This window comes from Muntiacus reevesi, chromosome 15 (genome assembly GCF_963930625.1).
Source record: "Muntiacus reevesi chromosome 15, mMunRee1.1, whole genome shotgun sequence".
Lineage (NCBI taxonomy): Eukaryota > Metazoa > Chordata > Mammalia > Artiodactyla > Cervidae > Muntiacus > Muntiacus reevesi.
The window spans coordinates 31,251,013-31,273,223 of record NC_089263.1 but is presented as its reverse complement, the minus strand read 5'-3'; the positions used below and the strand labels follow the sequence as shown (position 1 = coordinate 31,273,223).

The 22,211-nt window shown below is 41.7% G+C and overlaps 1 protein-coding gene across 1 annotated transcript in view; it reads right to left on the bottom strand.

Annotated features, from left to right (window-relative positions):
* Window positions 1-21,313, bottom strand: part of PTPN9 (protein tyrosine phosphatase non-receptor type 9) — a 73,603-nt gene extending 52,290 nt beyond the window's left edge. Inside the window, exon 1 of the mRNA XM_065906797.1 lies at window positions 20,609-21,313. Within this exon, the coding sequence (XP_065762869.1) occupies window positions 20,609-20,671 (63 nt within the window). The 5' untranslated portion in view covers window positions 20,672-21,313. The remainder of the gene's footprint in view (window positions 1-20,608) is intronic.
* Window positions 21,314-22,211: the final 898 nt, after the last annotated feature.

The following is a 22,211-nucleotide window of genomic DNA, read 5'->3' as shown; positions in this document are numbered from 1 at the left end:
AGGTAACTATGAAGTCACAAAAGAAAATATCTGAAAATTAAATTGCCACTATCTTAAGACATCTAGGGAACTTCCTGGTGGTCCAGTGGTTAGGACCTCATGCTTCCACTGCAGAAGGCAGTTCAGTCCTTCAGTGGGGAATTGAGATGCTGCAAGCCATGCAGAGCAGCCAGAAAATAAATAAAATAAAAAGGACTGAAGAAACAGAAAATGCAAAGGAATAAAGGAGGTTTATTGTTTTTTTTAAAAAAGACATCTATAAGAGAGATGTCCAAAATAAGTTAAAGTTTACAAATTTTATGAAGACATGGTTCCTACCCATGAAAATCTGAGTTTAATGAATTTGTGAATGTTATATGCCAATAGATGGGCAAATCTCACTCAAATCTTTTTCATATATGTAATTTATTTATTTTTGGCTGTGCTGGGTCTTTATTGCTACGTAGGCTTTTTTTCTAGTTGCAGTGAGCTGGGGCTACTCTTTAGCTCCAGTGCATGGGCTTCTAATTGTGGCAGCTTCTCTTGTTGCAGAGCACGGGCTCTAGGGTGTGCAGGCTTCAGGAGTTGCGGCTCCTGGGCTCCAGAGTATTAGTTCAACAGTTGTGGCACATGGACTTAGTTGTTCCTTGGCATATGGAATCTTCCCAGATCAGGGATCAAACCTGTGTCCCCTGCATAAGCAGGCAGATCGTTTACCACTGAGCCACCAAAGAAGACTTCTCATTCAAATCTTAAAGGGGAAAGTGGGATGGCAATGTGTCCCAAATGATATTCCCCAGTAGAAATTCATAAATCACACTAGAGAATTTCTGAATGAGAATCAAAGAGTAATGGACATGGTAGAGCTGCTAGAGTACCCTTCAGCCTGCTCAATGATGGGAGAATATAGATTTTTTTTCTGATTGAGATCCCTCAATTGGCATGGTAATAATCATGTTAGAGATAGAAATCTTCAAACTTCTTATCACTGGCAAGGTATCAAATTTATCTTAAAAGGGGGTAGGAGGTTGAAAATCTGATAAAATCTTGCTGACAGCTTTGTTCTAAAAAGATGAGGGTACTACTATACCAGATTTAATCCAGACCAAGAAGATAAACTAGTAGCAAAACTAAAGGGGTCTCAAAGAGAAAGTAACCATGTGATCTTTGAAAGTTTGATAACCAAGGAGCTTCTGGGCTGGTGAACACAGAGATTTCGGGAGAGTGGTACACCTGGGCCTGGAGAGCACATGGAAGTTCCATATGCCTTTCCACATACCTTGCCCTATGCATCGCTTCCATCAGACTATTCCTGTGTTTTTGTAATAAATATAAATGTCAAATCACTGTGCTGTACACCTGAAAATAATACAATCTTGTATGTCAACTATACTTCTATAAAAAAAGAAGCAGAAAAAAAAAAGTTTGATAGCCAGCCATCAGAAGGATGCAGTAAAGAGAATAAGCCCTAGAAGTGGCACCAGTAATACTGGATTAAAGACCCAGTTCTGCCACAGCAATGTGCCCTCAAACTAGTCAGAACTCTTCATGCCGAAACTTCCTCATTCAAAAAAGGGTAACAACCACCTACTTCACACAATCCAATAATGGGCTCTCAGAAGGCATTATGTAAATCCTACTACACATCAGTAAATAACATCAGACCATTAACAAAAATAGTTGCTAACAAATACTTATTGGGTACTGAGTTCTAACCACCGGTCAGATACTTAGTTTTACAGGGATTGTGAAGTTCTCTCAATGGCTTTAGGAGGTGGGTACTCTCATTATCCTCATATTACAGTTGAGAAAACTAAGATTTCCAACTGTTATGTAACATGCCCAAGAGCCCCAAACGAACCTGACTCAGAATTCATATCTTCAGACTCTAAGAAGTTCACTTTTTAAAAAAATCCATTGTGCTTTATAGTGCTTTCAAGACACTGCTGTTGTTGGTTGTTCAGTCACTAACCTGTGTCTTACTCTGCGCAATCCCATGAACTGCAGCACTCCAGGCTTCCCTGTCCTTCACTATCCCCTGGAGTTTGCTCAAATTCATGTCCACTGAGTTGGTGATGCCATCCAACCATCTCACCCTCTGTCACCCTCTTCTGCCCTCAATTTTTCCCAGCATCAGTGTCTTTTCCAATGAGTCAGCTCTTCACATCAGGTGACCAAAGTAGGAGCTTCAGCTTTAGATCATTCTTTCCAATGAATATTCAGAGTTGACTTCCTTTACGATTGACTACTTTCATCTCCTTGCTGTCCAAGAGACTCTCAAGAGTATTCTCCAGCACCACAGTTTGGAAGCATCAATTCTTCGGCACTCAACCTTCTTTTCGGTCCAGTTCTCACATGCATACATGACTACTGGAAAAACCGTAGCATTTACTATACGGACCTTTGGCGGCAAAGTGATGTCTCTGCTTTTTAATATGCTGTCTAGGTTGGTCAGAGCTTTTCTTCCAAGGACCAATTTTCTTTTAATTTTGTGGCTGCAGTCACTGTCTGCAGTGATTTTGGAGCCAAAAAAAAATAAAATTTGTCACTGCTTCCACTTTTTCCCCATCTATTTGCCATCAAGTGATGGGACTGGATGCCATGATCTTAGTTTTTTGAAAGTTGAGTTTTAAGCTGGCTTTTCACTCTCTCCTTTCACCCTCATCAAGAGGCTCTTTAGTTCCTCTTTGCTTTCAAGATATAGATTTCACAAAATTAAATCTATAACCTAAAACTCTACAGAGAAAAGAGTTGCTGGTATTTTTTAAAGAAATTCTCAAAAGTGAGATCCTGACAATCAATTGTGCAATTAGTTGTGAATTATACCAATTCAAATTTAAAATAAGAAAAGCTAAAATAAAAAACACAGTAGTATGGTTGCACAGCATTCTCCAGTGAGTACAGATGTTAAAAGCACTCCCACCAACACACACATGGACCAAGAAGAGGGCACAGGAAAAAAGATTAAAAAGAATAGTGTTTCTGACCTAAAGGAAAAGTGCCAAGAAAGTCATAGCCCAGAATAAGCCATGGTCCATTAATAAAACTAAAAAGATACCAAAAAGAGCTTTATGACAACTGTCCAGATCAACTCCTATTTCTTTCATTTCTCTATCAACAACTACAACCTCCAACCTGAAGAGAGGAAGAACAAGCCTGTGGAAAGCAAGAGCTGAAGCTCAAAGTAATAGAGCCCCTAATTATTCTAAAGCAGTTCAAGCCTCCAGACCTACTAAACCTGACAATCCTGGGAATTCTAAGGGAGCCTGATGAACATCTGCAATAGAACTTAAAGGATGAAAAAAGCATCAAAGTCTGAGGATAAGCAAATGTAGCTCTAATTTCAAGATGGGGTATCTACTGAGGACTACAAGTTACCAGTCCCTGACAATTTTACATCAATTCTTGCGAACTACACAACTGATCTTTCTCTCACATACACATACACCTAGCCCTGGCCAATATTTTCTCATTTTTTCAGTTGACTTTGAGGAGTTTCCTGGCAGTCCACTGGTTAGGGTTCAGTGCTTTCACTGCTGGGGCCCAGGTTTGATCCCTGGTCAGGAAACTAAGATCCCACAAGCTGAGTGGTGAGGCCAAAAAAATAAAGTGGGCCTTGAGCTTTTAGGCAGGGGAATACTGATCACCAGAAATGATTTACTGAAAACAAGTCTTTAAAGAAAGAATACAGTAAACTGAAAAGTAATGAATGTACTATTTAGCAGTGATACTCAAAAGTGACATCTTGTAGACAAGTAGTAGTGGAATCGCCAAGGAAGTCAGAAATGCAGACCACAGGCCTCATCACATTTAATCAGAATCCTCATGTGAACAAGATCCTAGATGATTCTTCTGTGTGATTAAGTTTGAAAATCATTGATGTACAAAACAGATCTACTTTTAGCAAGGCATTTGATGAGCATTTCATGCTGTCTTTGTGGACAGAAAGTTTCCTTCTATTAATTTCCGTATAGTTGCCAATCAAAATGTTAAGCAGTACTCCCCTGGTGGTTAAGAATCTGCGTGCTAATGCAAGGGACAGGGTTCAACCTCCAATCTGGGATGATTCCACATGCCAAGGAGAAAATAATAAGCCCATGCACAATGACTACTGAGCCTACAAATCCTGAAGCTCACATGCCTAGAGTCTGTACTCTGCAACGGGAGACGCCACCACAAGAAGTCTGAGCGTCGCAACTAGTGAGTAGCCTCCGCTTGCAACAACTACAGATAGCCCACAAACAGCAACGAAGATCCAGTACAGCCAAAAATAAATAAACTTTAAAATGTTAAATGTTAAGCAGTTGACTGCTTATTTAATTCGCTAATTACCCTACAAAGTGGGCATTATTATCTGCAATTTGCAGATATTCATAGTAGCAAAGATTAAATTGTTTCAAGAATTTCACATATATTAACTCATTTAATCCTCATAACAATTCTTTACAGAGTTGCCTATAATTTACATATGATGAAACTAAGGCAAAAAGGGATTAAGCTGCTTACTCATAATCACACAGAACTTATGGTACAGTTCTTAACCACTTCTTTCTACGGCCAAGTGTGCTGCCACTGTGGGGCTTATGATATACCCTGCGAGAAACAATAAACAATTATACCCAAAGATAGTCAATTTGTAAAAAAATTGAGTGGGACCTGAGGTGGGAGATTTTAAAGGATATTAAAAAAAAAATGCTAAAGGATTCTCTGAAAGAAAGGAGACAGACTAATGTTTGTTGAGAGCCTACAGTATGCTTGCTAGACCATGAGTCAAGCACTTTGCATCCATGTTGTTTATATTCAACTTTTCCAATGGCAGGTATTGAGACGTTTTATGTTTAAGGAAACAGAGGCCCAGACAAGTTAAGAACTTTGCCAACTCACACTCCTCTTGATGACACAACCAAGATTCCAAAACCAAGTCTGACTGTAAAGCTCACACTCTGTTCCTTGATTTGCTCTACATCCCTCCCTGGCCTGGTCCCACTGCTATAAATGACTTAGATAGGGGCATTGGGTCAGGCTGAGAGAGAGAGCTAAGCTTAGACAACAAACATTGTAAAAGAGAAGACAGATCTAAAAGATCAAAACGGGATAGAACAATGGGCTAGAATGGTACTCAAAAGTGAAGTTTTGGGGTCAGACAGACAAGGGTTTGAATACCAGGTTCTAGCACTTAAGTGTTTAGAATGCAAGCAAGTTACTTTGAGCCTTAAAGACTCCATACCTTTAAAAGAGGAGTAATAAGACCTCCCTGGTGGTACAGCAGATAAGAATCCGCCTGCCAGACAGGGATTTGATCCCTGGTCTGGAAGATTCCACATGCCCTGGAGCAACTAAGTCTATGCATCACAACTACAGAGCCCACGCTCTATAGCCCCTCAGCCCCAACTACTGAAGCCCCTGTGCCTGAAGCCCACGCTCCACAGCAAGAGAAGCCCCTGCTCAAGGCAACTAGAGAAAGCCCTCGCAAATGAACCAATGAAGACCCAGTATAGCCAAAAATAAAAATAAATCAAACACACAAATAAAATGGAAGCAACACTCCCATAGAATTGGTGTAAGAGGGAAGAAAAAGTAACATTTGTAAAGTTTTTGACTCTTAAAGCTCAACAAATGGTAGTGAACATTAAATCTAACAAAATGATATTTAAGGATAAAGGCAAGAAAATAAATTTTAGAAGCACCAGATGAAATTTAACAGAAGCTCATAAGAAAAGACTTAGGAATCTTCGTTGACTTAAATCTATTAGTCAGCAGTTTACTAAAACTGCCAAAAATTGCTTTGAATTTGGAGCACATTACAGAAGCATGGTGCCCAAAACAAGGGGGCCTATCAGACATCATTTGTAATACTGTCTTCAGTTCTGATGCTAAACTTTAAGATGGTCACTGACAAATCAAAATCAGTCCAAGCAAAGATCAGAGTGGTGAGATGCTTTGAAAATGTAATAGCAAGTTCCTTCTTTTTTGGTTTTATATTCCCTCCCACTTCACACAATGAAGCTACCTCTCAACTGCTTCCATTCCCTAATAACTAGCACACCACCCCCATATACCTCCTCCCCCCATCTTCATCTCCATCCCCCTCTCCTCACCCTCTCTCACATCCCTCAAGCTCAGTTTTGCCAATGTCACATGGATCTGACTAGGCTGACTTGACGATTTCTAATCCAACGCTTTAGGATTCAGCACATCAGACCTGTGGCTAACCTGGCCCTGGCCTGCATATTAGACCAGCTGTTGCTTATCGACACCAAATTTAACTGACCCAGTTTTTGTCCTACGGCCAAGCCTTAGGTTACTGAATTTTGACTGTCACACATTCAAGAAACTGGGACCACGACCTGGAGCTTCATTACTCCCTCAAACAGATACATCTGGCTGGGAGACTGCAAATTAGGCAATGTCAGTCATCCAGACATCTCAAACTTGCTGGATTAATATTTCCAAATCCAAGGAGGCCTCTCACTAACTAAAGGACAAACTTATCCATGTTTATAAAACAGTACAAGCAGATCAGCTTATTGTACCTAAGAGACCATTTGCAAACCTACACGAAGCCTGGAAAAGCTGCCTACAGTCTGGCCGTCCTCACTGCAATGTCCCATTTTCAACTCCAAACAGAACTGGCTCAGCTCCTGTGCAGGATCCAGACGGGAAAATCCAGTAACTCCTAGGTCCAGATTCTCAGGGCAACGGACACTGGAGTAACACAAGCTTCCCTATGAACTGGCCCTGTCAAAGCTGGCGGGTTTCTCCTGGCTGACTCTGAACAGCCTGTGTTTTCTTTCAGTCAATGCTTCCTCGGAAGCCGAGCGTCTCTCTAGGGAATGCCATCTGTAGTGGACGTCAGGTATCTCAATGCCTTGTTTTGCAGACATCCTGCTTTCCTTTCTACTTCTCAAGTAGTAAGGCTCTGCTCTTTCTTTGGATCAGATCATGGTAAATGCTAGTCTTTGGAACAGCACAGCTCTAGTACAGAATGAGATGATTCCTGCAGCTTTCAGCCAGTTCAGACAAACTCAACACCTAGAGTTCCAGAGCAATTTGCAAGCAATTTGTAAATCTTCCCCTCCTGAAGTGAACCTAAATGTTTAAACTCAGTTTTAAATGATTCCCCAACCAGTACAACAGCACATTAGTTATTTTCTGGACTACCAGTTTCCAAACTTGAGCATGCATCTGGAGACTTGTTAGAATACATACTGTTAGACCTCAGCCCTGGAGTTCCTGACTCAGTAGGTCTGGGATAGGACTTGAATATTTGAACTTTTAACAAGCTCCCAGGGCATGCCTGTTGCTGATATGGAGACTACACATTGAGAACCAGGGCTCTAGATCAACAATATTTCAAGTCATTCCCAGAACTGTACTGGGAATCGGGCGGGGGGCAGGGGGAGGAGACGAGAATGCTATATATACGGGGTCCATTTATACCGTAAGACTCAGAACTTTGTTCTTCACAGAAAAGTCCTTATTCTCCTACAGAGTAGAACTGAACTGGGATCTCACAGGTGAAATATTCAGGAGTTTAAACAGATGACAATTCACATTCTAACAAATCATTAACACAGATACACCCATAAACAATAAATGGTACTTATATAAGAGATTCCAGGTTTAAGATCAGGAGCCAAGGAGAAGTGGAAGTAACACCTATTCTCTTTCCTTTGACTCACCAGCTGCATTATTCACTAAAGGAATTAAGACCCATAAAACACTTTGAATAGTGCTTAACTGTTTTTTTTTTTACTGTGATATATACAAAATATTTTTGATTTTTTTTATCATTTGTAAGTATACAATTCAGTGGCATTAAACGCTTTCACAAAGTTGGGTGAAACATTACCACTATCTAGTCCCAAAACTTCTCCATAACCCTCCACAAAACCTGTATACTCATCAAACAATAATTCCTTTCCATCTCCTCCCAGTCCCTGGTATTCTGCTGTCTCCATGAATTTGTACCTTATACAAGTGGAATCATACATCTGACTTCTGTGTCTGGCTTATTTCAGTAAGCATAATGTTTTTAAGACCTATCCATATTATAGCATATATCAAAATTTCATTTCTTTTTAAAGCTGAATAATATTCCAATACATGTATATACTACATTCTATTTATTTATCTATTCTATTTATTTATCTATTCTATTTATTTAGCTATTCATTTATCATTGGATAGTCAGGCTGCTTCTACCTTTTGGTATTGGGAATAATGTTGCTATGAATGTACCTACATGTATCTATTTGAGGGCCTGCTTTTAATCTTTTAGATACATACCTACAAATGAAACTGTTGCATCACACCTGTAGTTCTATGTTTAACCTTTTGAGAAACCACCAAATTGTTTTTCACAGTAGCTATACCATATTTCAGTCCCACCAGCAATGCCAACACTTATTTTCTTTCTTTCTTCCTCTCTCTCTCTCTTGGTGTTTTTTCTTTTATAATTATAGCCACCCAAGTTAGTGCTTAGCCACTACTATTATTACAAGATTGATGTGGGCTTTTACCAATACTTCTTTCTAGCACTGTAAGGACAGCATGACAACAATCAGAGGTTCCGACTAGTTTCCATGTTCAAGTGGTCCTAGCAATTTTATTCAAAACACAAGTTTCCAGTTGTTTCTAATTTTCTCACAAAAATCACCTCCAAAGCTAGTACTTCCCTAGCCTGATATCAGCTATGAAAGAAAATGATGCTTTAGGTGGTTAAAGAAAAAAAAAAAGAATGGTTTTCAAAATTTTTAAATATTACTATTAATTTAATTCCATAACAATGCAGTTTATTTCCTATAAACAAAATGGTGCACCAGCATTTAGTAGGAAAAAACATCAGATGATTTCTCTAAAACATTCAGAATCCTAATCTAAAATGATTAAAAAAAAAAAAAAGTATGCTGGAAATTTCTGTATATTTTAATCTTGCTAGCTATATCCCTAACCTTGCCAGAAATACCATTTTCTCTTCACTTCCAGGTTTCCTGTCATAGGAGAGGTAAAGTCAACGAGACAAACTGTCTCATTCCCAACTAAAACTGTTTTCTTGTGCTTATGTTTTATATTCAAGGTTTTAGGTCTCTCTCTTAGTAACTGTTTTTCTTCCTTTACAAACATTAGAAAATTTATACGTACAGAAAGTAAAACCAAGGGAAAGAAATCCTTTTTTTGGAAAAAATTTCTTCCTCAACTTTAACGCCTGGCGAGAGTTAGAAAGGGAAATCTGGTCGTAGTTGGTGCTTGTGCTGAGTCGCTCAGCCGCGTCTGACCCTTTGCAAGTCGCTCAGTCGTGCCTGACTCTTTGCAACCCCATGGACTGTAGCCCAACCGGCTCCTCAGTCCACGGGGACTCTCCAGGTAAGAATACTGGAGTGAATTGTCACGCCCTCCTCCAGGGGATCTTCCCAACCCAGGGATCGAACCCAGGTCTCCTGCATTGCAAGCGGATTCTTTGCTATCTGGGCCACCAGGGAAGCCCAAGAATACTGGAGTGGGTAGCCTATCCCTTCTCCAGGGGATCTTCCCGACCCAAGAATCAAACCGGGGTCTTCTGCCTTGCAAGTGGATTCTTTACCAGCTGAGCTACCAGGGAAGCCCCAGTAGTAGCTTAAGTACAGACAAAAACGTGGGTGAACTGAAGAGATCATGGACAAAACAATTTAAAAGGCTGTAGTCTCATCCTAATTACTGGTAGGCAAATACACCATATATACTTTTCCATGATGCTGATAGTAGTATCTGAAAGGTTAAACTCCACATAGACAAGACTAAACACTAGTTTTATAAAGGCAAACCACAAACCTACAACATTCTGAGAGGTATAGCCAAAGACTTATATGAAACTTCAAGTTCACTAACCCCCTTAAAACATATAATTTATTTCATAAATATACAACAAGCAGCTAGGAACAATGGAGTCACATGTCTGTAGAGAAATTTGTAAATGGTTGAAACCAGAATATTTAACATACAAAGGCCAAGAAAGAGCTGTTTCTGGTATATATGCATGTACTGTGTCACACACAGAAACACTTGATTAACACAGATGACATTTACTAGAGATAGCACTGCATTTAGTCAGAGAGCTTGAGCCCCAGGTCGCCTCCCTGGTGGATTGCTGAAAGCTTCTGAACTTAATCCCTGTATCAGGAAGATAATCATACTAAACAAAACAATACTCATTTCATAGGTGTGTGAGGAATAAATAATTTCAACATACACAGGTTCACTCATCAGCAAACATATTTTTAACTCTCACAACGTACACTAAAAATGTATACGATTAAGTGTCTGCCCTCGCTGTAGATAAGAGGTCCTCCTCCTTGGTAGATACCCCACAATTCAAGACCTGCCCACAAATAACTGGAGGGCAATTCCTTCAGAACAAAGAGCCCTCAATCCATGCTGAACAAGAACCTGGCACACAGCAACAGACAATAAATGACTGCTGAATGAGCAAACTGTATTTCTGTTTATGATCTGTAAATCTTTCCTCTTTGCAGACATTAACATGAAAAGGAAAAGAGGTTGATACATAATAATCACCTCACCCAATGGAAGAACACAGACACTTAGTAGCAACACAGAAATATTTGTAAGGGAAAGCAAAAATCACAATTCCCCACTATCATCCCATGGCAGGACTCAAGTAGTGTCACATAAACTCTCCCGTCTCTAAAAACCCCAGCAAAGGCTGTGGAAATATCTCTTCTGTCTTGTGTGATGGTTATGCTGCAAAACAATTCTGTTCTAGACTGGAGTTTTTCAGTATGTGAAGTCAATTGCAGAAACCAGTATTTAGGGACACAGAATTTGAACAAATATTTACTGTGTTAACCAAAGACCTGCCTTGAACTAAAAAGTAGGAACTTGTAACTCTGTTCCTAAGAACTACAAAATTCTTCAGATGTAAACTAGGGTTTCTCAACCTTGGCACTACTGACATTTTGGGCCAGTTCACCTTTGGTTGTGGTGGGCTCTATGCCCATCATTATATTGGCAGCATTACTGGCCTCTGCCCACTAGATCCCAGTAGCATCCCCAGGTGGGACAATCAAATGTATCTCTAGTCATTGACAAACTTCCCTGCTGGTTCAGTGGTTAAGAATCGGTTTGTCAATGCGAAGGACATGGGTTTGATCCCTGGTCTGGGAAGACTCTACATGCCACGGGGTAACTAAGCCCATGTGCCACGACTACTGAGCCTGCACTCTAGAGCCCATGAGCCAGCTCTGGAAGCCTGAGAGCCCTTCAGCCTATGCTCATGCAACAAGAGAAGCCACCGCAATGAGAAGTCCTCGCGCCACAATGAGAGAAAGACCTCTTGCAGCAACAAAGATCCAGTGCGGCCAAAAATAAATTTAAAAAAATTTAAAAATATGGGAGGGGGTTTAAGGGAGAGTGGATACATGTAAATACATGGCTGAGTCCCTTTGCCGTTCACCTGAAACTACCACAACGATGTTAACTGGCTCTCTATGTGTGTGTGTGTGTCCCCTTAGTTGTGTCCAACTCTTTGTGACCCCATGGACTACAGCTTGCCAGGTTTCTCTGTCCATGGCTCTGTGTGTGTGTGTGTGTGTGTGTGTGTCCCCTTAGTCGTGTCCAACTCTTTGTGACCCCATGGACTGCAGCTTGCCAGGTTTCTCTGTCCATGGCTGTGTGTGTGTGTGTGTGTGTGTCCCCTTAATCGTGTCCAACTCTTTGTGACCCCATGGACTGCAGCTTGCCAGGTTTCTCTGTCCATGGCTGTGTGTGTGTGTGTGTGTGTGTGTGTGTGTGTGTCCCCTTAGTCCTGTCCAACTCTTTGTGACCCCATGGACTGCAGCCTGCCAGGTTTCTCTGTCCATGGCATTTTCTAGGCAGGAATACTGGAGTGGGTTGCCATTTCCTTCTCCATAATTGGCTATATCCCAACACAAAATAAAAAGTTTTAAGTTTGGAAATAAATAAACAAAATCACCCTGGTTGAGAACCACTGATATGAACAATGGAATGGGAGTTTTTTCACAGAAGCTGTTGAACTAAGATATGAAAGATGACATAAACTATCATTCTTTGTACTCTAAACATGTCATTTTTAGATCATCAGATGACCTTTTAAAGTTATATCTTGAAAAAACAAAAAGATGATAATCAGTGCACCTAAACAAGAAATCTATTAACTGAGAGGAAATAAACCAACGAAGCAATGGATAGTGCATTAACTGCTGTAGCATAACATGAGCACAGGCAGCCTCACTACCATCTTCAAGATACAGTATTCACGCACGGCAATTGTTAGAAGTCTTAGGCCACCTAGAAATCTTCTATTTCATTGCTACAAAGTAAGATTCTTAATTTTTTCTCCTATTCTTATTTGAAAAACATGATTTCCTATAGCACAAAGGGTAAGAATACTATTATCACAGACATTTACTGAGCATTTTGTAACTGTAAGGGAATTTAAAATGAGAGCTGCTCAGTCATGTCCGACTCTTACGATCCCATGGACTGTAGCCCACCAAGCTCCTCTGTCCATTCCATTCTCCAAGCAAGAACATTAGAGTGGTTAGCTATTCCATTCGCCAGGGGATCTTCCCGACGCAGAGATCAAACCCGGGTCTCCTGCATTGCAGGCAAATTCTTTACTATCTGAGCCACAAGGGAAGCCCATAGGGGAGTTAAATACAATTAAATAAAGTATTAGATAAAATGCCTGGAGCCACAAAGAAAGCCAGGGATTCCTGAAGTTTACCTAAGACTCATTGCCATCAACTCTCCAAAGGCCCAGATTTCACCTGTAAATATTGTTTGGAAAAAAACCAGATTTGCATTAATCTTAAATACTGGGATCTCACCAGTGAGTAACATAATCCCAAACGTGTATAGTGCATGCATCACTTTCTACAGAAAGTTACTGGGTTTAATGATAAACGAAACATATGATCATTGTAGAGAATATAAAAAACCTATTTCAAAATAGGTGCATTTTAATAATGATGTCTATCATGTAACAATGAGGTATAAAAAAGTAAATGCAAAAGGAAAGATTAGCCATTGTTCAATGAAAAAGTAATTAAAGGATTAATATCCCCAGACACTTCAGGATTAAAGTCATGGATGATTCTCTTTAGAATCTGCCCATCAATTCTGAGAATGAATTCTGGTTTCATAATAATTCTACTAGGCTAGTTAGATCTATGTTACCCATGCTGGATAAAAAGACAAGAAGGGTGCATGTTTGTTTTGAATGGATCTGGTATTTTAGAGGAAACCAGTACATAACAGAAACTGTCTTTCCCAGAGAAAAGAATGGAATGCTTTTCTCAGAAGCAGAAACTAAAGAAAAAGCCATCTCTAATCTACTGTTTTGGTTTCATCGTTTTATAGTCTGGACCTAAGAGATAACCAATCCTTAATAAAACAACTCTTCCCATGGGCTCTGAAGCTTCTCCGTCTCCTATTCCCAGTCCCCAGCCCCAAGCCATCTCAGTTAGGTTCTAATGAGGCCTTTTCAAAATCATATATGAAAGCGTTCATTCCAGTAAGTACAGGCCCTCCAACACTGAGCAGTGCAAGCTAAACTACCTATTCTAGGAATATCTGCCCCTACTCCAGAGGAAGAGGAATAAAAAACAGTGACTATTCCAGTGTGGAGGCATATGGGGGAACACCGGGAATGTAATACTGATTGATTTGGAAAAAGAAAGTAGCCCTAACTGTCTCTAAGACATCAAGGCAGAATGATAAAACAGGTGTGAAATGGCCGAAATTGCACTGAACATCCAAGTACCTGAAAAAATAACTAGAGTTAGGGGCTCTGATGTGTAATATTGACACTGCAGTGGATCAGCCATTCTGCTATAAAATGGGTTTTAATATGGGGACTTATTGGAAAAGACCCTGATGCTGGGAAAGACTGAAGGCAGGAGGAGAATGGGATGACAGAGGATGAGATGGTTGGATGGCATCACCGACTCGATGGACATGAGTTTAAGCAAGCTCCAGGAGTTCGAGATGGACAGGGAAGCCTGGCATGCTGCAGTCCATGGGGTCGCAAAGAGTTGAACACCACTGAGCGACTAAACTGAATATTTAAATAACAAAGTTGGAGAATCCCAACATTACTATGTCTTTTCCAAGACAATAAAAGATACACGTCATAAAATGAGATTCAGCTGTATTGACCTACAATGAGTTTTAACTTTTACCTCTGTAAAACAGTTCAGTTCCTTTTTAGAGTGTTTGTCTTACTTTTCAATTCATTAGTAAGTAATAGAGGTTAGGTTCCTTGGAAAAAACCTACAGGTCTCTTTAATATTCACAACTAAAGTCCAAGACCCTTGATATACTCAGAAGTTTTAAAAAAAGAAAATTCTCACATCCAAATGAGATCTTGCCTAAGTGCTAATTACAATATATTCAGCTACTGGCAATAAGGAAAGGAATGAGAATTCATCTATCCCTCCTCTCCTTCCTCCTTCTGGAAGGACTCAACATTATGAATCATTTGGTCCTTGACGTATGGTTACTTCCAGGGGGACAGATGACATTTAGCACAGGACATGTGAGGCTGTGGGAAAAGGGACATTCTTGGCCACAAGAACCAGGACAAAACCCCTGCCCTTGGGAAAAATGCCAAAAATCTCTAAAGTCCACTGCAAGGCAGTTAAAATTTTAATTTCAGAAAATCCTGTTATAAGAACACAAATCATGGCACAGAATCAGAATAGCTTTTTGAAAATTACACTATGAAGTTGCAAGACAACTATTTTCTGGCATTCAAAAGAATCCATGTTAAGTGATGGTCCTCAGTGTGAAATATGAATATTTTTCTCCCTTAGGACTGGTTTAAGCTAACTTGGCTCTAAACTCTTTCACTATTCAAAGACAGAGAATGTAATGGCTAATGTAACGGAGTACTTACTATATAATGCATTATTCTCTATATGCATTAGCTTATTAATCCTTACAAATAAGCTCTAAACAACATGAACTCTAAAATAAAAAGCTTCTTTGGAAGCTCTGAAAATAAGTATTAGTAGATTATCTGTTACAACAACTTTAAAAAACATGCAATATTTATAATGTGACAGAAGAATTCTGTAGGTTATTAGAACCAACTAAAATGAAAATATGAATAAAAGTGTAACTATTTTAGAAAACAATTAATCTATTGGTCATTACTGGGAAATCTGTGAAAAACCAAAAAACCCTAAAGGCTGTGATTCCTTAGATAATCCATCAAATAGGTTTCTAATCCTTGTTAAACATCTTTAAGGTTTATCGCAAAGAGGAAGTTTTCCTCATAACTTATCCTAAATTGATGCAATCCAAGATACCCCACTTTCTCTAGGTTATGTGGACAAAAAACAGATGAGTAAGACACTCTTAACTAACCCTGGTAGTCAAGTTAATTATAATTTAGCATATCTGATAAAATTACCAAATTCAGGTCAAGTTACAAATGTGAGAGTACATGCTTTGGAAAAGTAAAACTAATACAATTACAATAATAAGAATGAAGATTAGTTCTGAAATGCAGAAATTACCCTTCACACTGGCAAATTTACAGTTTTGCAAGCCTATTAAGAAAGGCTTTTATATTCACACATATCCAAAAAAAAAAAGAATATATTCCTGACACAAAAACACCTTGGCTTTTATAGTTTGGAGAAATAATATCCTTCATATTTGGTCTAAGAATAGCTATTTCTCATATTCAAAAGAAAAAGAAAATACTTTAATAAGTAAATTTTTATTGTAACCACACCTCAAAATGGAGAGTTGCCAACTCTATCTTAAGGAACAAATTTTTTCCAAGAGTAATTTCATCATAATTTCTTGCACAGGCTGTACAATATGTTTCTGCTGGAAATAAACAGGTCTGAAAAAGGTTTTCCAAATTTTTCTGTCTGCAATTTTTTTTTTTTTTAATTTATTTGGCTGTGTAGGGTCTTATTTGCAGTACACCAAATCTTCACTCTTCAGTTGCAGCATGTGGGATCTAGCTCCCTGACCAGGGAGGGACTAGAGCCCCCAGCACTGGGAGTGTGGAGTCCCAGCCATGGGACCACCAAAAAAGCCCCTGAATTTTTAATACTATATTTTAAGAAGCATCAAGGAATTCTCTGGTGGTCCAGTGGCTAAGACTCTGAGCTCCCAATGCAAGGAGCTCAGGTTCCATCCCTGATCAGGGAACTAGATCCCACATGCTACAACTAAAGATCCTGCATGCCACAATGAAGATCAACAATCTCTTGTGCTGCAACTAAGACCTGGTGCAGTCAAATAAATTAAAAAAAAAACTCTCTTCATTAAAAAAAACTTCAAAATCAAACACATATCAATACATGTATATATGTGCATATATGTATCAATACCAAAACCCAAAATTAGCTATTACATATCCATGTAGGCATCTTATTAAGCTGGTCAACTGCTTCACAAGATGTACTGTAGTGAGTGTAACAGAGGGAACATCTGCAGTGGAGGCAGAATAACCTAGAGCTGAGTGGAAATCAAGGCTCCATCACTTGCTTGCTGCTGTCGTTGTTTAGTCTCTGCGTCATGTCCAACTCTTTTGAGACCCCATGGACTGCAGCCCCTCAAGTTCCTCTGTCCACAGGAATTCCCAGGCAAGAATACTGGAGTTGGTTGCCACTTCCTTCTCCAGGGGATTTTCCCGACCAGGAGAGGGATCAATCCCAGTCTCCTGCATTGCAGGTGGATCTTTTACCACTGAACCACCAGGGAAGCCCCCATTACTTGCCATCTATGTCCATTTGGGCAATTTCCTTCTCTCCGTCTGAGTTTTCTCATTTGCAAAATGAGATAATAATTCCAATTTTATGAGGATTAACTGTATGTGAAATGCCCAGCACAGAGCCTGACTCAAAACAGGAGCACAGGAAACAGTTACTGTTATTACTCTGCTGTTATTCATGTAAACTTCTTAAAGGCAAAGCATACTTTTTCTTGTCACTCAATTGTAGGCTTTATAATATTGAGAACTGAAAACATAAAGGCAAGAAACATCAAGGTTACAAAGGACTGGGTATAATGTCAGTTCAAAACATGCCTAGATAGGAAATGAGACTATTAAGTAATAATGATGACCTTCAAAACATATAAAAATGAACAATGCCCTTATTTTTATAAGCCACTTGGAAAGATGATGCTGTCTGTAAACAAATCACATATAGAACTACTCTTCATTCCACCAGTACTATATTTCCTAACAGTTCATTAAGTGTCAGTCATACTCAGCAATGTTCATATAATGGTGAGCAAAACCAGACAAAGTTCAAGCCTCATTGAGCTTCCCATCATACAATCATGTGCATGCTAGGTCGCTTCAGTTGTGTCTGACTCTTTGCAACCCTATGAACTGTAGCCCACCAGGCTCCTCTGGTCATGGGGATTCTCCAGGCAAGAATACTGGAGTGGGTTGCCATACCCTCCTCCCGTGGATCTTCCCAATCCAGGGATCAAATCAGCATCTCTTATCTCTTGCATTAGCCGAAGGGTTCTTTACCACTAGCGCCACCTGGGAAGCTCCATACAATCATACAAACAGTGTAAACTTGTGACAAGTGATGTAGAGGACAGTACATGGTACTCTGAGAGCCAATAACAGATCTAACCTAGCTAAGGAGAACAAGGAAGGTCTTCCTTCCCATTAGCTGAAGGATGAAGAAGGAATTAAGAGTGGAGGGTATTTCCAGACAGAGGAAAGCAACTTGTGCAAAGACCTTGGAGCAGGAGGAAATAGGCAAGAATGCAGGACCAAAAGGCCAGTGTTCCTGGAGCAAAGATGAACTGTGAGAATAAACTAAGGCTCTAAACCATACAAGGGCTGAGGCATTGCAGACCACATTCAAGAGCTGTAACAAATCATTCACGAGCTGTAACAATCCCAAGAGCTATGAAAAGCCACTGAGGGTTTTATAAATGCTTAAATTTTGAGCTTCCCTGGTGGCTCAGATGATAAAGAATCTGCCTGCAATGCAGGAGACCCAGGTTCAAACCCTGTGTCAGGAAGACCCCCTAGAGAAAGGAATGGCTACCCACTCCAGTATTCTTGCCTGGAGAGAGGAGCTTAGTGGGCTACAGTTCACTGGGGTCACAAACAGTCAGACACATCTGAGCGACTAACACACACAGGGAAGGGAAGATGCAATCAGATTTGCGATTTGCCTGTGTTTCTTGGAAAAAGAGCTAAGGAATGCAGATGGATCAAGCAGAAAACAAAAGTTCTGTCAGGATATGACAGCAGCTTGAACTAGGGTGACAATAATGGTGGTGGTAAGGGTGGAAGAAGTCAAAGAATTCAAGAGATAGTCGGGAAAACCTGATGATGTACAACACATACAGGGGCTGAAAGAGAGCAAAGTATCCAAGAAAATTTTTGGGTTTATGATTTGCACGACTGTATAGAAAGAGGTACTATTTGAGAGGGATCTGTTCCAAAAACATCTTTAAGACAGTTTACACACCTCATAAAGAACCTGAAACTGTGTTAAACAGTTTGATATCCTCCTTTCCCTATGAAACTGGATTCCAAAAATTTTTTTTCTATTTCCCAAAATCAGATGGATGCTCAAATGTGCAAGATTTTCCCAACACTAAACATATTTCAAAGATTCTGACACAAAGTTTGACATCAACTCCAAATGAGTTCTAAAATTGGTTTGAGCAATTGGGCATTATGGAATGAAGTGTTACTTCCCATGATAACTACTTTGATAAGCCAAAAGTGCATCTGCTGCTGTTTAATTTCAATATTTTAAAGTAATCTTACCAGTTAAGAGTACTCTCATGTGATATTAAATTAAAATATGATATTTTATCAGGCATTACCACAATTGGAATTATGCTTTTATGTTTATGTCTCAACATTTTGAAGTGCCTGTAGAAAACTTGGTGTTTTGTAGGAAAAGTTATGGTTAAAAAACCCACAGAACTTGTTGATCTTAATATATGTACATTTTACTATTTCCATCTAGTCCTTATTAATTCCATCACATTCATTCGATACTATTTCTAGTTTAAACACAGTTGTACATATGTATACACATTGTATATACGTAGAGAATAAAGTTAATACTTTATCAATACTATGTACACTTTAACATTTACTTCTCTCAGTTTAAATTTTTTAATTCGCAACCAAATGGCATTTTCATAGTGGAATACTGATGCCCTCAAGTCTCAGAATATATAAAAAGTTCAAATCTGACTAACAAAAAGAAAAGAAGTGAAAGAGTTCTGCCCATTTAAAATCAACCAAACACATCGCATCTTAGTGCTGAAATAGTATTTCCCTAATTTTGGCAGGGTGGTCTCCTTGGCTACTTGCTTGCATTACACTACAGTTACCAGGATGTTACCACTGCTTGTACAGAGCAGCAGAATCTTTTTTTTCCTCATGCTGATTTTATCTCTAGGCGTCAAAAGACAAGCCTGTGGTCTGAAGCCAAATATTAAAAAAGTCATCTCCACAAATGAGGAGAAAAGTCAAGGGCATTTTAAAAACCTGGTCTTAAACAAGCCTAACCAATATTAGTTTGTAAAACCAGACTGTTTCCACACTAGAGATTGTACTAACCAAATGTGGTCCTTGGAAACAAGGCCTGGCAAGCATGAAATGGTGACCAGCAAGGTTCATCTTTTTTTTTTTTTTAGGGTTTTTTTCTGTTTATTTGTTTTGTTTTTAAACATAGAATCAGAGCATGGTTATATCTGAACATGGATGTGGGCAGTGCTAAGGAAGAAAGAGCAAAAAGACTTTAGCGTTCCAATCTCAGCTAGCAGATTTTACTACCTTCCTCAGAGGAGTGATCCGTGTCTCCCCAACAGTGATGTGGGCGAGGGAAAGTTATAAGGACCCTGGGCTCTTTCCTTATCCGAGGCCCTCAAATGACACCGCAAACCGTTTCCTTCTGGGAACTTAAGCTTTAAGGGACAATGGGGCGCAATGTAGACTTCAGAAAGATGGAGACAGTGAGATGAGATGGGGGTAGGTAAGTGGGGGTGAAGGGATGCGCCCGGCCAGAGAAAGCTGAACAGGACGGTCAAGGCCAGGGACTTCGGGAGCCTGAGAAGGCCTGGATCTTCCAGAAGGATGTCCAAGTAGGCCACAGTCCTCTAAGAAGCCCGAGGGGCTCGTCTGAAAATCTAGAGCATCTACGGACTTCTCACTGTCCTGGGGAGGGGAGGCAGTCCCCGAAGGAATCCGGCCCCCAAAAGTGGGCTTTCTCTGACATTAGAAAACCACAAACCCTCACGGAATGAAGCAAAACACGTTTAGGGGTGGAAGGGCCAGAGGCAACATAGGTGTTCTTACAAACGTCGGGGGGTGTTGGTAAGGGTAAAGGGAGGCCCCCAACTGGAGAAACTGCAATCATCATCGGAATACTGGGAGGGGGCAAGACGCGGCCCGTAAGCAGCAGACTGAAGAGGCCGGGGGCAGAAGCAGCGGCCAGCGGCGCCCCCGGCTTGGGGGACGACGGCCTGGGGCGCGGCCGCGCGGGGAGGGGGGTTGGAGGCCATCGCGGACCGGGGTCGCGAAGAGCGCAGCCCGGCTAGGCCTCGGGGGTCCGGACACACCCACCGCCGCGGCCGCAGCCCGGCTTACCTGCTTCTCCTCCGGGGTCAGCTCCGGCGCCATGTCGGGCTGGGGCGCGGTCGCGGGCTCCATCCCACCGCCGCTGCCGCCGCCCGGCGGACAGAAGTCGCCCGGGAGCGCGGGGAGCCCGGTGCGGTGGGCCTCCGCTTCCGCGTGCCCGCGCCTCAGCAGCCCGGGGCCGGCTCGCGCATGGCTGGGCCGGCGGGGCCCCGCGCCCGCGGCGGCCGCAAACGCCGCTTCTGTTTCCTTAAGAAAAAGCTCTCAGAACTGTCGCTCTCTTCTGGGCGGAAATCCTTTTTTATTTTCTTCGTTCCTTTCCTCACACTCCCCCACCTCTCCCGGAAAAGGAAAAAAAAAAAAAAAACAGTGCAGGCGAGGAGCTAACCGGGATTTACAAAAGGAAATGGGAAATCAAGAAGTTTCTAAACCCAGAGCAAAGGACCGCGGGGATTTGGGGAAAATATCCCGAAGGCCACCGGCCTCCTCGGCGTCCAGCTTCGTCGGCGGCGCTCCGGCTCCAGCAGAACGCGACGGAGGCGTCCTCGGGGATGCGGGGCCCTGCGACCTGCGCCGCGGCCTCTCAGCCCCGTTCCTCAAAAGCCGCGGTGGCGGGAGGGAAGGAGAGAGGGAGGGAGCGAGGGAAAGGCGCCCCCCTCCCGGCTCACTGCCAGCGCTGCGGCCGCACTGCGCCAGCCCGAGCCCCCCGCGGCTCCATTGAGAAACTGAGCGTCTCATTCACAAACCGGCGACGCGGAGGGCCCGGCCGAGCGCCGACGCCGTCCGGGAGGGGGAGACAGAGAGGAGCCCGGGGCGGGGGCGGCGGAGCGCGAGGAGGGGGACGCGGAGAGGGGCGGGGGCGGGGGGAGCCCGGCGCGGGGAGGGGGGACCCAGAGGAACCGGCGCGGGGGAGGGGCTGCGGGGACTTCTGCAGCGCGCGGAGCGAAAAAAAGGAAGAAAAAGGGTGTGAGTTTCGTGAGGTTAAGCTCCGTGGAGGGGGAAGAAAAATAGTGTTTGAAAACTAGCTGCCTTAGGCACCTGGACTGGGGTTACTTGCTGCTATCCGTTCCTTGTGAGGAGCTCACAGTCGTCATCCACTTCCACGTCCCTTGCTGACTGGAAGACCCCTTTTAAGGTTGCTTACGAAGTCCAGGGTCCGCAGGGAGAAGAAACAGACCCTATTAGCTAGCTGCTCGCGGCCCTAGCTCGCTCTCACTCCTTGCCACCGGTATCCGGTAATCCATCACCCGCGTGGTTAATTTTAGTGCTTCAACAGAAACACCATTCAATTTCGAACCCCTTTCAGGAATCACGCAGTGTATGCAAGCGTTTGATTTTCATGAAGGCGAGAGCAGCAAAGAGCTTGGGGAAGGTCTTGGAAGTCCGTTTGGGAGTAGACAGGGCACTGGGAAGGCAGGACTGGGTCTAGCATGTTTTTGCATCATTCCAGACCAAAAATACTCTGAAAGGGATGCAGCTAACAAGTAGTGCAACAGCTAGTCCCAAGGGTACACGGCTGGAGAGGTCACAGAGGCCAACAGGAGGGATCCTCAGACAACAGAGGAAGATGCCCTGAGTTCTGATGCTCCTTCTGGGGCTTAGAAAGTAACCTCTG